This window comes from Vitis vinifera, chromosome 10, assembly GCF_030704535.1.
Source record: "Vitis vinifera cultivar Pinot Noir 40024 chromosome 10, ASM3070453v1".
NCBI classification, from domain to species: Eukaryota; Viridiplantae; Streptophyta; class Magnoliopsida; order Vitales; family Vitaceae; genus Vitis; species Vitis vinifera.
This window is the reverse complement of record NC_081814.1, coordinates 7,988,583-8,003,139: the sequence shown is the minus strand read 5'-3', so window position 1 is coordinate 8,003,139 and position 14,557 is coordinate 7,988,583. Positions and strand designations below refer to the sequence as shown.

The following is a 14,557-nucleotide window of genomic DNA, read 5'->3' as shown; positions in this document are numbered from 1 at the left end:
AATAATATTTCATTTAGCATAGATATACAAAATCCCTATTAACATGAAGAAGTGAACTTCTAAGTTCTAACAGCATCAAAAATAAGCACCAGCATCTTAGTTGAATTGGAAAAGCTACACATAGTTATATTATACAAAATTCTTTAAGAGGGATCTGATTTTTTAAGTATCAATATTCACAATTGCAAGTAAGTTTTGTTCTATACCAGTTGCACACCTAGAGATGGGTTTGAGGTTGCTGCCCTATTGTAGTCCCAAAGTAACAAGTTAAGAGATTTTGGTATGTAATGCTGAATCTGGAAAAAGGATATGATAGTTACCAGTCACCGTGGTCCAGACAGCTCTATTGCTTCAATGATGAATGAAGATTCCTCATTGGCTTCACTGTAATTCCTGGAGAGACTACAAGCCCTTCCCTCACCATTGAGGGTTCCTCCTCCTCCTTGTGATTCCTCCTCCGCATGTCCAGACTGCCCAACCATACTTTCCAGGACCTTCAACACTTCAGACATCTTGGGCCTGAGGTTGGGATGGGGTTGAGTGCACAGCTGAGCAAGCCCTACAGCTTTTTCAAGCTCTTCTGTGTCGAAGCATCCCTTCAGATCCCTATCTATCAGCACTTCAAGCCTCTTCTCCTCCTGCAGAGTTCTAACCTGCACAATTCAACTAACACTTGAATTTTTATGACCCATAAAGAAAATGAGAAACAAAGGCCCTGTGAACTTAGAGATGCATACTCTCAGTTACTAAACAAAAAAGCAAAACATCGTATCCTCCCTGGGCGAATTCCATGCTAAATTTCCATGATGGTTGCCAGCACAATGCATATAAAACAAGGTGAATGGATGAATTTGAGGGCAAAAGACCAGATAACACCAGGAAAAAAAGGAAAACCCAGCAGAAAATTCCCACCCTTAAAAAGTTATCAATCAACTAAGCTGAGGAGTTGCTCGTACAAAGTCAAGAGCCATGTTGTGAATTAAAGTTTCATAACCAAAATCACCAACAGAAACAAAAGTTAATCATAAAAAACATACATACTTCTGACAACTTTTCCCCCCTGATAAAAAAGGTCAAAATATGATAGCTGCATAGCAAAGAAAAAGTATGAAAATAGCAGATAGCATAGGAAACTACTTACCCAGTCAAGAATCATACCCTTCTGAACCTGACCATTTCTAGCATCTAATGCCTTTGGCCCTGTTATGAGTTCCAAAAGTAAGATCCCGAATCCAAAGACATCAGTTTTCTCCGAGGACTGTCCAGTTGAAAGATACTCAGGGGCGATGTGTCCCACTGTACCCCGAACTGCAGTGGTAACATGTGAATCCCTCCTGTCTAACAGCTTGGCAAGGCCAAAATCCCCAACTACAGACTCAAAATTTTCATCAAGCAAAATATTTGCTGCTTTTACATCCCTATGAATTATTTTTGGATTACATTGTTCATGTAAGTATAACAGTCCACGGGCAGCCCCAAGAGCGATGTGCATGCGTCTGTTCCAATCTAAAGATGGTTTTTCTCGACCTGTGTCTGTCCAAGAGAATCAATATCATGTAAAGAGGAGAAATCTTCTACTTGATCTTATTTTTGTTTGAAAAGAAAGAAATCATGCTTCCAATGCAATTTGGTATTCAACAACGAATGAAATTTTTCTGGGTAACCAATCACTAACCTACTGGATATCATCACCCAAGTGAATAGCTATAATATATGTAAATGCCAAAATTGAATTAAAAAAATCTCCAAGTGCATAAAATAGTATTTGGAAGGCTTAGAAGAAAATGGAAAAAACTATCAAGAGTAATTTTCCTTTGTTCAAAAAAACACTTCCGTGCCCTGTATAAAAATTGTGATATTGTTTGAAATCACCTGTAAAGCAAAAAAAGATATGTATGCCTCTAAAAGTCCACTTTCTTCCAGAAAATCATGTTGATTTCAGTAGAATGACAAACCTGTTTGAATGGTATGTAACTTGGAGAATGAAAACAATGCTAGTAAAATGAAGCTCATTCACATATAAACCTCAGGATACATAGATCCTACTTCCTCAAATTCATTCAGAGAGAGAGAGAGTAACAAAGAACACAGGCAGACACAGCACCAAAATGGAAACAAACCTCTCAAGCGATCAGCAACACTCCCATTTGGCATATAAGGATAAACAAGCAACCTTTCATCCGATGTCATACAGAAACCATACAAACGTAAGAGGTTTCGGTGCAGGGCCAACCCAATCATCTCAACTTCTGTTTGAAATTGCACTTCTCCAGTGAAATTGGGATCTTTCAGCCTTTTAACAGCCACGATTGTCCTATTTGGAAGATACCCTTTATAAACCACTCCAAATCCACCTTGTCCTAAGATGTTTTTGGGACTAAAATTGCTCGTAGCAATTTGTAGTTCACGAAACGAAAACCTCTTAAGATGACCGATATCAAATTCATAATCTTGCTGCACTGCAGATTCAAATAATCAGTGATTCTCACAATATTTGGCATCATTTGCATGCTTTATAAGAAGATGAAAACCAGTGTAATTAGAAGGTACCATATGATGTAAACAGGAGACGAGACCTGCACCAATGCACCAAACAGACAAGCAGAGTCATAGAAACCAGAAATGTGCAGCTGACACCTATGGCAACAGAAACCACCCATCGATGATGACCACTAACTTTCTCAGATGAACTTGTGCCTGCAAGTGAAGAATATTGCATAGGTGGTTATACTTACCACATCCTCAAAATATACCACTTGACAGGTTATGTGAAGATTACCATTTATTGGTTTTGCAACACGCATGCACGTTTGGGCAGATGATGAAGTGCATAGGAAATTGTTCCCTGTAATACTACAGTGAAAAACATGTAAACCTCCAAAAGAAAAAGGAAAAGCTGGAATAAGATAATGCAAAGAATTTCTGAATCAAACTGGAAGTGCCTGTAAATAATTTGAACACAAACTGCAAAATCTACCATGCCACAAATATTGGCAGTTTCCATATATACATTTCAAAATACATTGCCTTCCTTTTATAAATGATGAGATTATACTACATTTAAATAAAATGGAATGGATGCCATAAGGAGCGGGAATTTGCAGAGAATGTTTCTATTTTATTACTTGTTGGGAGAACATAAAATTCATGCATGAGGTGCAACATTTAGGATATATCCACCAACTCAAGATTTATAACAGAAGATCAATCTCAATCAGAAATGAATTAGCTAGAAATGCCATTTACAATGAAAGGAACCTATCCAGGACTCCGTTCAGACCTGACCAAGTAGCTTTGAGCATCCCATAAGAAGCAAACTTTGGTTTCTATATCATGTTATGCCAGAATTTGGTTTCACACATTTGTTTTTACATAAGCCAAATGATTTGGTGTGATTGTTGGGCATTGTTTAGCAGATGGAAGTAAGCAGGATGACTGGACAAGACTGTTTTGCTCCTATAAAAAATCTATCAAGTGAGAATTGGGTTTAGATAAACTTTGCTGTACAATTTTTTTTTTTTTTTGGATAGATAAACTTTGTTGCACAATAAATGCCACTTTTCTTTTGACAGGAGTTGGTATTTTAATGTGGTTGTTGGGAATTGTATAGTAGACGGCAGGGAGAGGATGAGACCATTTTGATCATGTGGTTAAGTGGGAATCAAATTTAGATACAATTTTATTGTGTCAAGCACAGGCATCTTGAATAAAACTATACTTCACTCCCACTTTGGAAAATGAAGATAAGTTCTCTTCTACTCCAATTAAGAATCAACCAAACCTTCTAAACCATCAAGCTGCATCTACAAATCCACCACAAGAAGAAAGGAGAAGGTTTGAGGATTTTCTTCAGTTTGTTCACAAAAAGAAAGGAAAGAAAGAGAAGAGCAATGATGGGCCCCACCAAAAAGCACCTCCATTTTGATCAAATAAAATGTTTTACTAAACTTGTCCTTTAAGTTCTGTCTCCTCACTTTTCAAGACAGTTCAATAATTGGAAACTTGAGTATGTAGAGAGATTCTTATGGAATTTGCACACTTTATTAATTAGAAGGGAAGAGGAGAACAAGTTGAGCTGGAAGGAAACCAAGTGCGACACTTTCTCTGTTATATCCCCCAATGCCTCCTTAGCCAAGGGAGGTAGAGAGATTTTCCATGCAAGCATAGTGTGGAGTACTTGGGTACCAATGAAGGTAGGCTTTTTTGCATGGAAAGCGACATTGGGCAGAATTTTGACGGTAAACCAGATCAAAAGAAGAGGATGGATTTTGCCAAATAGACGTTTCTGGTGCAAAAGTGAGGAAGAATTGATGAATTGTTTGCTTCTTTATTGCTCCAAAGCAAGAATGTTGTGGCATCTGATCTTTTTTCTCTTTGGAGTGGTATAGGTGATGCACTATTCAATTAGAAGGAACCTATTGAGTTGGCAAGGCTCACTCCTGGCAAAGTAGCAGAAAAATATTTGGAGGGCTGCTCCCTTGTGTTTATTTTGAACTTTAGGGAAGGAAAGAAATGGGAGGTTGTTTAATGATGTTGAGCATTCAGACCAAGCAATCAAATTTTGTTTTATGTCTAGTTTTTTGGATTGGGTTAGAATGTACATAGCAAACCATTCAATGTAAATGATAGAATTTGTAGAATGGACCTTCAAGTAAGGAGAGGGAGACTTTTTTGTTTACCCTTTCCTTGTTTACCCTAGGCAACTATTCTATACACTGTGTGTACTTTGATGCACCTCCTCTTAGGCGCTTTTAAAATATCTTTTCATTTGTCTATCAAAAAACATTTCTGTCTCCTAGCAACTCATTTTCTGTTCTCTCTTCAAAAGAGAAATCGAACAAGGGGAAGTGAATTTCTCAAGTACACTTCTTTTTTAGTGGACCAAATGGACTACAAGTGGAGAATTCTAATCTTCCAAATCGTCTGGAAGAAAGTAGTGTCAACCATGACATGCTGAAAGAGCTCCCTTACCACACTGATATAGCCTGCATTATTTTTTCTCTTTCCACTTTCTCATGTAAATTTCAGGGTTTGCGTACCATCATAAACAGTAGATATGACCCAAAAAGGAAACCATTAGTACTTGCGGAGTTCTTGTGCCCCTCCCTACCTCCCATCTTCAGTTCTTTGCAAGTTCATCAGGATCAGAAAATCAGTCATTTGATTGAACATGAATCAAATCAGTACTCCAAAGAAATAGATATTATAATTACTTATAGCAGTCAATGAGGATGAATTTCTGCTGCATCAAAATAATAGTTCACCAATATTTGGCCCTAGAATTTGTGAGAAGCAACTGCCATATTTCTCAGAAGAGAATTTTAACATAAGCAGGTGAATATCTTAAAAAATCACCAACTAAATCAGTTTAGGTAAATTACATAAGCTCCTTTACCTTTATTACAGGATCATCTTTGCTATAATTACTTTGAAACTTTAACTATTCAAATCAAATGTTCAGCTGAAAGAATGCTAATAGAAAATCCATTTATATTCTTTATAGGCAATGGATGTTTAGACAGATGGATTTTTCACCACCACTAAATGGCTGCAGCAATTGGTATCAATTTGTTGAAAGATGTAAAATATAGTCACATCAAATTCATAATGTTCAAAGGGATATTGATCCATCTAAGCTGTTGGTCCACCAAAAAAACAAAAGCAGCAATGCTTTTCTATGAAGGAAAGATGCATTTCCACTAAAGATTTCACCTGTAGTCTTTTGCCAGTATGTTTGGAGTGGGACCACTGAGATTGTTGAATGATAAGTCCCTGAAATATTGAAGTAACATTGAATCAATCACCATTTTGCATTATATAAAGATAGAAAAGACAGTTTCTGTGTGTGGGAGACCTACAAGAATGAAAGACCTGTAAGATTTGCAACAAGCCCAGGGATCTGTCCAGACAACTTGTTTCTACTAAGCCGCCTGAAAAATGTAGCACACTCAAAGTTATCATGACAGTTGGTAAGCAAATTGGCACCAAGTTGAACAATCAAGCCATACTTACAAGTAATTTAGATGAGTCAGCAAGCCCAATGAGCTTGGAATTTCACCAATGAACTGGTTATCTGAAAGGTCGAGAGTTTGAAGCGCAGAAAGCTTCCCAATCTCAACAGGGATAGGACCAGATAATTGATTGTTCTGTAACCACCTGCAAGGTTAATAAAAAAGAAGGCTTTTGAAACAAAATTATAATTCCGTTTAGCTATTAACACAAAAAAAAAAAGAAAAAAAAAATTAGAAGTTAAAAAATGGCTATCACATTCTTGTAATGAACTTAAAATATTGATACAAATTTTCAGATAAACATAAGCAGACAATCGACTTTCATTTAGATGCCTCCTAATGCACATTAAGAATTCCCCGTAAAGAGGCTACTATGATAAAGCTCCCAATCCCAAATTATAGACTTTTGTCTAAAGGATAGGTAGTCAAACATTATCTTGTGAAAAATAATAATAATTCCACAAATATTTGAGTATTGAAAATACTTCTTTTCAAACTATTCCCCCACACAAATTCAATCTTGATTTTTTTCTTATACAATAAAATTCTTGACTAAAATCTGAAATCAGTGGATAATTCGAGAAAATCCAAAATTCCACTGACAACATGATCATCAAAATCTCACTTGATAAATAATGACAAAAACTGGGTTACCTCAAAAGGCTATGGTAGGACATATAAAATGTGGATAATGGGATCAACTAAAACAACAAACTTTGATTAAATGATTCTTATTCTTCCTCCTAATTTCCTCTTTGCAAGAAAATTATAAAACTAAAGAATCAAGACCTAATACACAAGAGATTTGCATTTTCTAAGATGAATATTTATTAACCAAGGCTCCTACTTTAAAAGTAAAACCCAGCTTGCACTTAAATTTCACTTACCTACATCTATAAGTAATCTACACAATCTCAACCCATAATACCAAATTTTAAATTAAGTGATGTGCCCACATATCCCTTTCCATTCAACATACCCAACAGAAGGAAAGAACATGCAGACAACAAGAGCCTAAATCTCATGATAAGTAAATGACCCAAAGAACCCTTAGTTATTGTTTGAAAAATAGTGCATTGGATTTGTTTTAGCCAAATGTGCAGCATGATCAAAGTCATGTATACTAGAAAGCAGTTTCTCTGCCCTCCGATTTCCTTTTCCCTTATCCATGTATGATTTATTTGTGCAAATTATTCGAATTTTTGAAATCAGGTCTTGTTGAATTGAGCTGAGTTTTGAGTCCTTGGCAAATGAATCTTACTGATTAGGATGAACACTATAGCCTAATTATGGATTGAAGTTAATAGCTCAATGGATAATTGCCCAATGATTCCAAACTCAGAAAACATTTAACCAAATTTGCAATAGAAGTTGTGAAGAAAAAGAAAAAATAATAATAACAGAATAAGCTTACAATGAACGGAGATGACTCAAATTCCCAATACTGGGAGAAAGGGTTCCCGATAAGCCCACGCTAGACATAGAGCTGTCAAGAGTCGAGAACTTTTATTAAGTGCAAAGATATAGTAAAACTCAGCAGATTTGGGCATTGAATAAACTATAAACCTACACCCAACTGACTGAAAAGCAGAGTTCCATTTTCACGGCAACCAAACAGAGGAAACGGGGGCAGTGGTAGACTTACAGAGAAATGACGAAACCCTCAGGAGTGCAACCCACCATGTTCCAAGTACAGGGATCAACAGAGTTAATATCCCACCCATCAAGCACATTCGACTCATCATTCATCTTATTCTTCATTGCCATCAAAGCGGCCACTGTCCAAACAAAAAGTGAGGAAGAGACATCAACAACAACAATAATAAAGAAGAAGAAGAAAGAAGATAGCATGAGAGAAGAAGGCAACAACCTTCATAGTTAACCCCCTTGGGAGAGAGAAGACTAATGGAGGCTCCACCCATGATGGGCAAACAAAACAACACCCACAACATCAAAACGGCATTATCCATGATTATGGAGTTGAGTGAGATTTGGTGAGTTTTTCCTGACACTGGAGACTAGGAGGTTGATTCAAGTTGAAGTCACCTCCGTTACTGTTCAGCCACTCTCACTCCTTCCGCATTTTAAGCTCCAATGGAGCTCTAAATTCATCATCATTATTATAATTATAATTTCTCATTGCTAAACCTGATCTCGATTGCCCCACCTTTTTCTATTTCCTAAAATAAAATAAAAATATCAGGGGGAGAAGTGACGAAAGAAAATGGCGGAAAGAAAGGAGGACAGGATGGTGAAAGGAGCACCAAGCACAGCAAAGTCAAATGCTATAGAAAATGATGTGAGCGAGAAAAAATTAAAAATAAAAGTGGGTAGGAGCCGGGGACGGGGGACCTCTGCTTCGAAAGAAGAAAAAAGTCTTGAGATTTTAATGCCGTCAGAGACTGTCGGCTTGTCGTTTTCTCCCTTCATGGACATGGTTTTCAAATGCCTATGATGCCTATGATTTGACGCCCTCCACCGCTTCTTGCTTGCTACTGAGGTGAATCATGTTGGACACCACATTGTAAACAAAAATTTATCAAGCTTTTCTCGTGTTTCTGTTTTTCATTTTTGTTTTTTCGCTTTTTGTCTTGTTTTCTTTCTCTTCATAGTGGAAGCTCGAGCATTACAAACTCTGATGATGGTGTTTGGAGATTAGACTTTCATACACATCTATAATGCGTACCAAATTAATGTTACTAACTGTAACTTTGTAACTTAAAATTGTGGTACTCAAATTTCAACCCTGATATAGTAAAAAACAAGAAAGGACAAGTTTTTTCAACAGACAAAAAGCGTCATATACGAGCCCTCAGCCCTCCCTTGTTGAAAAGCCTGATGGAAAAGAAAGGGGAGTTTTGATATTTGCGCACCCGCACACAAAATTTGACTAAACTGGACCGGTTGGACATTCATTACAGCACCACCTAATCATTCAATGAAACATGGACATGCGTTGAGATAATTAAAGCCAACCAACAGCAGCATCACACACCTACCCTTCTTACATGATTAACAACATTGGTTCATAATTCACTTGGGTCATTCATCCTGTAGCAGACAAATGATCCAACAGCCGGGAGTCAAGAAAGAATAAAATCAATAGGGACCCAATTCTTATGAGAGTATTTTTAAGGCTTTTCATATTCTCATTTCTGTATGGGTAGTAGCAATGGGGAAAGAAAAAGAGGAACACAATCATCAATTCTTTAAAATTAAGCTAGGAGGCTGGTCTCTCCACAAATTGAAACCACTTATCTTTAATACAATTCGGTTTGTACCAAAACAACCATGAAGATAAAAGTAGAAACAAGGAAGTAAACAAACCCAACAAGAAACTCACTACCCCTTTGCAACGGCCATTTCCTTTCAGAGCCCTCCTCTCGTAGGCATTATACAATTCACCTCATCTTTTCATTCTGCTAACAGCTTTTGATCAGTTCAAACTCAAACTATATATACTATCAAACATATACAGGTAAGAAAAAGCATTTGGGGGATAAGGGAGGAAAGACATCATAAAAGAGAAGCATCCAAGTCAATAAGTTGCAGCCATCCACCCACTGGAGTCTTTACGTAAATTCTTGTAGAGCAAGAAATGCTGCTGGTCAGGCCTCACTGCATGGGGGATTCAGAACACAGATGGCACATCCCTTGGTGGTTCATTCATCAATTAGCAGAAATCAATTCAACATCACAAATAAATTTATGTGCCTGCTGGGTGGAAAAAACTTAGGCCTATTTGCCTCCTCACATGCTCCGGTATCAACTTATTAACAAGCTCAGGAGAAGCCCCAGATAACTGTGAATCACAATAAAGATAACAAGTGAACATTAAGAATATCTTGGACCAGAAACATACAAAAAGAAATCATAATACTAGAACTAAGAAATTGCACATTTGCAGAATAATTTCCCAATACAAAGCAACTTAACAAAGGCTTATTCCAACAAATGCAGACAAAGGCCAATTGCTTTAGACAATTATATGAATCATGAACAAAACCCATATATATATAACAAGCCTAAAATGCATAGGTAACCTACTAATGACAGTCAGGAATATTGTTTCCACAATGAAGGTATCTCCATCAAATCAGGTTCAATTCAGCATGAAAGACTAAAAATTCACATCATAAAACTGAAGATGATCTAGACATATCAGTAGACCCATTTGATTTATTGAACTCAATTCTTGTTAATATAGTTATGTGCAAAAGGATCTGTGTTTAAAAGGCCTCTCATTATATTGAACAAAATTGAAAGGCCAAAAACCCAGAAGTCCAACAACATGAAGAAATTATGGACAGACATGTTCAGGCTGGAGACAAGAAATTAGTTTAGAAATTATATAGAATAAAAAATATAAAAATAAAATAAAAACCCTTACTTCCTGCTTAAAATTGAAGAGAGGTGGTAATGGACGACCATTTGGCAGGCGGGCATTGGGTTCTCGGAGCTCATCAAAGAAAGGATGTGCACATGCTTCTAGCTGCAATGACAAAAATATAGCTTAGTCAAAGAGGATGGAAATGGACAATGTATATTTCAAAATAGTACTACTAATAATTACTTAGGATTTAAAGAAACTATAATACAACCCAAAGGGAAAAGCCAATCCAATGAGAAAATGGAGAAAAAAATTACTATAAACTAATAAATTGGCAAGTAATTAGTCAACCTCAATGAGTCCTCATGAAAGTTTCCTAAACTATCAACCATATGTAACCATATATCTAGAAAAGTCATAGCAGAATCAAACTCACAGCTGTGCAGCGAAGACTTGGTGAGTATTGCAGAAGTCGAGAAGCAAGATCGATTGCTTCAGGAGGCATTCGTTTGTGAAAGACCTAAACCCAAGAATTTAAACATCAATGTGAATCCTCTTTCACCAATTTGACATAGCATTTACAAAAATACGTGCACCAGTTAGAAATGGAGCCCACATTCCCACCAGGAACAATACAAGAAAAAAAATTTAAGCCATCTAAAGATTTCAAACCATGCATGACAAAAGCAAAAACTGATGACTACGATAAAAAATTGTCTGCAGATCATTATAGATAATATAATGATCTACGTTGTTATTAACTGGTCTCATCTATGTTGTTATTAACTGACAAAACCACAATAAAGGGGAAATAAATAAAATGCAAACCTTGTGCCAAGGGTGTGCTTTTATCTGTGGAAACCTAAAATCAGTATAACTCGGATTCATACAGCGAATTTCTTCCCGCGTTGGTGTACCAAGAACCTGCCACCAGACAAAATGCAAGAATTTAACAAATGATCACCAGAACTACATGATTTCAAACACTAAAAATCAAATTGCACCTTGATAATCTCAACAAGCTGGTCCACTGCATTCTCTCCAGGAAACAATGGCTGTAACCGAAAATAAGTCAAATGAACAAAGTTTTATCACAGAACTAAAACACATTTCCAGATATTGGCAGAAAGTGCAAAACTGAAAATTGCTGTGCAAATTGTTCACCTGGCCTAGAAGAAGCTCAGCTAGGACACAACCAGCTGACCATATATCAATTGAGGTTGTATACTCTGTGGCCCCAAATATGAGTTCAGGTGCTCGGTAGAAACGAGAACATATGTATGATATGTTTGCTTCACCTTTAACCTGATGAAAATTGGATTCATGGTGAAAACATGAAAGATATCATAGAAAGAAAAAACAAGCAAAGACTTTCTTCCTACTGAGTACTGACTACCATGAAAGATTTGGTATCGAGCAAATTTTTCTTGAAACATATATTGAAAGGAACTGATCATCTCAAGAGCTAATGATTAGTAGAAATAACCGTTAAATGGTGTAGATTAATGATTAGATGATTAGGTAATTTATAGAAGGACAAGAGGATCAACTAAAATGCTCTTGAACCCACAAAACAAGAACATTATCAGGTGCAGGTTTCCTAAATCAATTTGCCTTCGAATGAACACTTCATATGCCCTCAAATACGACATCATTAATCAAGAAACATAGCATTAATTTCTTAATTTCCTTTAATAGTTTTATGCCAAATAGAAGTAAGATAGGCTGTTGCTAGATTGGCACCCCTCAAGATACTAGGAGAAGAATAAAGTATCAAAGAAGTTCTGGTAATACTTTGAAATAAAACAAAATAAAACTGAAAGGCCAAATGAAAATGAAAGGATTGACATACTAGCACTTTTGCACTTCCAAAGTCACAAAGCTTAACTTGGTGAGTAAGTGGATCAACCTGTAGAGAAGCCAAAAATTAATTCATTGATGCAGTTGTGACTCATTATTTTAAGCAACAGTCAGAGAAGAACATACTAGAAGATTTTGAGGCTTCAAATCCCTATGGCAAACTCCAGGAACACTGTGGATATATGCCAGGCCCCTGAAAATCTGGGATACATCCTCAACTTAATTAATATCTGGAGAGATAAAAGATAAAATATATATCCAAATTCCAAAGTGGGAAGTATTGCACATACTTGGTAAGTGTAAAGTTTCACATATATAAGAGGCATTCGCTGTTTTGCGTTGCTGTAGTGCTTCAAGACCCGATACATGGTCTCAGGGACATATTCCATTACCAAGTTGAGGAAAAGTTCATCTCTACTTGTAGTAGAAAAGAAACAATGTTTTAGGGAAATGACATTTGGATGATCCATCGTGCGCATTAACTGCAGCTCACGATTCTTATATCTTCTGTCCTGCAAAACCTTCTTTATGGCCACAGTCTCTCCAGTTTCCAAGCATTTTGCCTAACAGAAGCGAGGAACCAAGACATGAAATATAAAGAAAATGATATTGACACAAATAGTTTGCATAATTAATATCCATGTACCTGAAAAACAATTCCAAATGACCCGGTACCCACAACACGCTCTGCCATGTAACTGATGGTCTGCAGTAAGCATCACAAGAAATATATAAAACCGTTGACAATCATATTTCCACTCACAATTTGGAAGAGAAATTGCTTGTGGGCATTCAAAGTAGTTATACCTGTTTGGGCTCCCCATTTTTCCCTCCAATTGTGGTGGAAATGATGTGACCTGTGACAGGATCATTCCCATCAACAACAGGGGCAGAGATTTCCTGTGACAATAATCAAGTCAATGTTTCAAGAAGTGTTAATTCAAGAGCATTTGCATCACATAAGTAGAAGAAAATTTCGGAAGAGCAAATACAGGATAAAGCCACGTTAACTGTTAAGTACGACTTTGAATAGGTGACTATAAACATATATGACCCCTATAACAGCCCAGAAAATCGAAGAATCGGGTTTTCTAGGAGCTCAAAATCAAGCATGTTGAAAGTCAAGAAAAGAAAGATGCCCAAGAGAAACCATTAATTGCTAAAAAGTGTTAAATGCCTAAATATTTGCAGATGAACAAAGAAGAACCAAAGCCACCGAACCATGAAACAATATGGATCAGAATGAAGATGGGCATATTTCTATAAGAAAAAACAAACTGAATCAGGCAATTCCAAGCACCATACGAGGAATTGAAGAAGAACGACTTAATACAAATCATTTAAACACGAATCATACAAGAGACAAAAGAAAAGCACGACCAAACCTCAAATCACAACAAAATCATAGAACAAAGCCCTGATCTAACCAAAGCTTTCAGTAAAGTCCATTTCAATCAGCAAAAACAACAGGAAAGATCTTCAAAACCACCGGAACACAGAGATTTCTAGCAATTCCAGGTGAAAGAAAACGAACCATAAAAGCTTCAAATCATGAAGAACAAGAGCCAAAAGGAACACATCCAGCTAGATCTCTAGAAAACCAACCAGAACCAGCGACGCAAACCTCTAATTTCCCCCTAGGTTGGCGAGAAAATGCAGGAAAACAAAAGAACAACAAAAAAACCCCAAACCCCAACCTCAGGACAAGAGAAAAACAATATAACTGGAGTTCGTCATTTGTCTGAGAAACAAAAAGAGCAAATAAATGAGGAAGAAAAAAAGGTTGGGAAAACGGAAGAGATAGAGAGGAATGCAACCTTGTCGTCGGACATGAGGATGAGATTTTCCGGCGGCGACGAGAGAGAATCTTTCACTTTCTCATTGTAAGGGAAATGGAGGCCCCAGCCACAACAAGCCCATGTGCTTCCACCTCCCTCCCTCTACTCCTTTTTCTTTCCTTTCCCCCTCTCTCTTTCTCTCTCTCTCCCTGAATGGATTATGGAGACGTCGTTTCTCTAAATTTTTTTGTTATGCCACGCTAGGAATGTGATTTGGACTCCATGGCTCTCGCTTTGTAGTCTCTACTACGCAAAGATAACTAACAAATAAATAAATAAATATAAAAACAAAGAAAAAAAAAAAAGGGGACATTTTTCATTTTTTTTAAATATATATTTTTTTAATTAATAAATCAAATATGAAAAAAAAATTAAAAAGAAAATATGAAGATGGGGTGGTGGTGTCGGTAGTGGTCAAAGCAAAAAGGGAGAAGTCTGAAGTCTGATGCACTGTGGAGGCAGCACACCACTGTTACGCTGGCGCGACTTTGACAGCAGATGAACATCACCTCAAGATG

The 14,557-nt window shown here is 36.8% G+C and overlaps 2 protein-coding genes across 4 annotated transcripts; both read right to left on the bottom strand.

Annotated features, from left to right (window-relative positions):
* Positions 1 to 201: 201 nt before the first annotated feature.
* LOC100854996 (probable LRR receptor-like serine/threonine-protein kinase At5g45780) lies at positions 202 to 8,235 on the bottom strand. 2 transcript variants are annotated; one of them, XM_003632967.4, is made up of 11 exons: positions 7,882 to 8,235; positions 7,657 to 7,789; positions 7,426 to 7,497; positions 6,013 to 6,156; positions 5,859 to 5,930; positions 5,713 to 5,772; positions 2,780 to 2,853; positions 2,551 to 2,697; positions 2,121 to 2,459; positions 1,142 to 1,533; positions 202 to 653 (listed from the first exon to the last, which is right to left on the bottom strand). In XM_003632967.4, exons 1-11 carry the CDS (start codon positions 7,979 to 7,981, stop codon positions 324 to 326), a joined length of 1,863 nt encoding a protein of 620 aa, XP_003633015.1. In that variant the 5' UTR covers positions 7,982 to 8,235; the 3' UTR covers positions 202 to 323. The 2 variants fall into 2 exon arrangements, with proteins under 2 accessions (XP_003633015.1, XP_019078165.1); XM_019222620.2 differs by having other exon boundaries at positions 2,780 to 2,845; positions 5,872 to 5,930; positions 7,882 to 8,231.
* A 965-nt stretch (positions 8,236 to 9,200) lies between these two features.
* Positions 9,201 to 14,339, bottom strand: LOC100855030 (shaggy-related protein kinase eta). 2 transcript variants are annotated; one of them, XM_003632968.3, is made up of 12 exons: positions 14,019 to 14,339; positions 13,009 to 13,101; positions 12,848 to 12,907; positions 12,492 to 12,764; positions 12,328 to 12,402; positions 12,194 to 12,250; positions 11,506 to 11,646; positions 11,346 to 11,396; positions 11,170 to 11,265; positions 10,778 to 10,861; positions 10,402 to 10,503; positions 9,201 to 9,813 (listed from the first exon to the last, which is right to left on the bottom strand). In XM_003632968.3, exons 1-12 carry the CDS (start codon positions 14,031 to 14,033, stop codon positions 9,718 to 9,720), a joined length of 1,143 nt encoding a protein of 380 aa, XP_003633016.1. In that variant the 5' UTR covers positions 14,034 to 14,339; the 3' UTR covers positions 9,201 to 9,717. The 2 variants fall into 2 exon arrangements, with proteins under 2 accessions (XP_003633016.1, XP_010655538.1); XM_010657236.3 differs by having other exon boundaries at positions 13,736 to 14,255.
* Positions 14,340 to 14,557: the final 218 nt, after the last annotated feature.

Coding starts and splice junctions, on each gene's coding strand:
- LOC100854996 (XM_003632967.4), bottom strand. CDS start 7,981: ATGGATAATGCCGTTTTGATGTTGTGGGTGTTGTTTTGTTTGCCCATC. Junction 2,854..5,712: donor ATACTGGCAAAAGACTACAG/GTGAAATCTTTA, acceptor TTTTCACTGTAG/TATTACAGGGAACAATTTCC. Junction 2,460..2,550: donor TCTCCTGTTTACATCATATG/GTACCTTCTAAT, acceptor TTGAATCTGCAG/TGCAGCAAGATTATGAATTT.
- LOC100855030 (XM_003632968.3), bottom strand. Junction 11,266..11,345: donor AGCTTGTTGAGATTATCAAG/GTGCAATTTGAT, acceptor GTCTGGTGGCAG/GTTCTTGGTACACCAACGCG. Junction 9,814..10,401: donor TCTTCAATTTTAAGCAGGAA/GTAAGGGTTTTT, acceptor TGTGATTCACAG/TTATCTGGGGCTTCTCCTGA.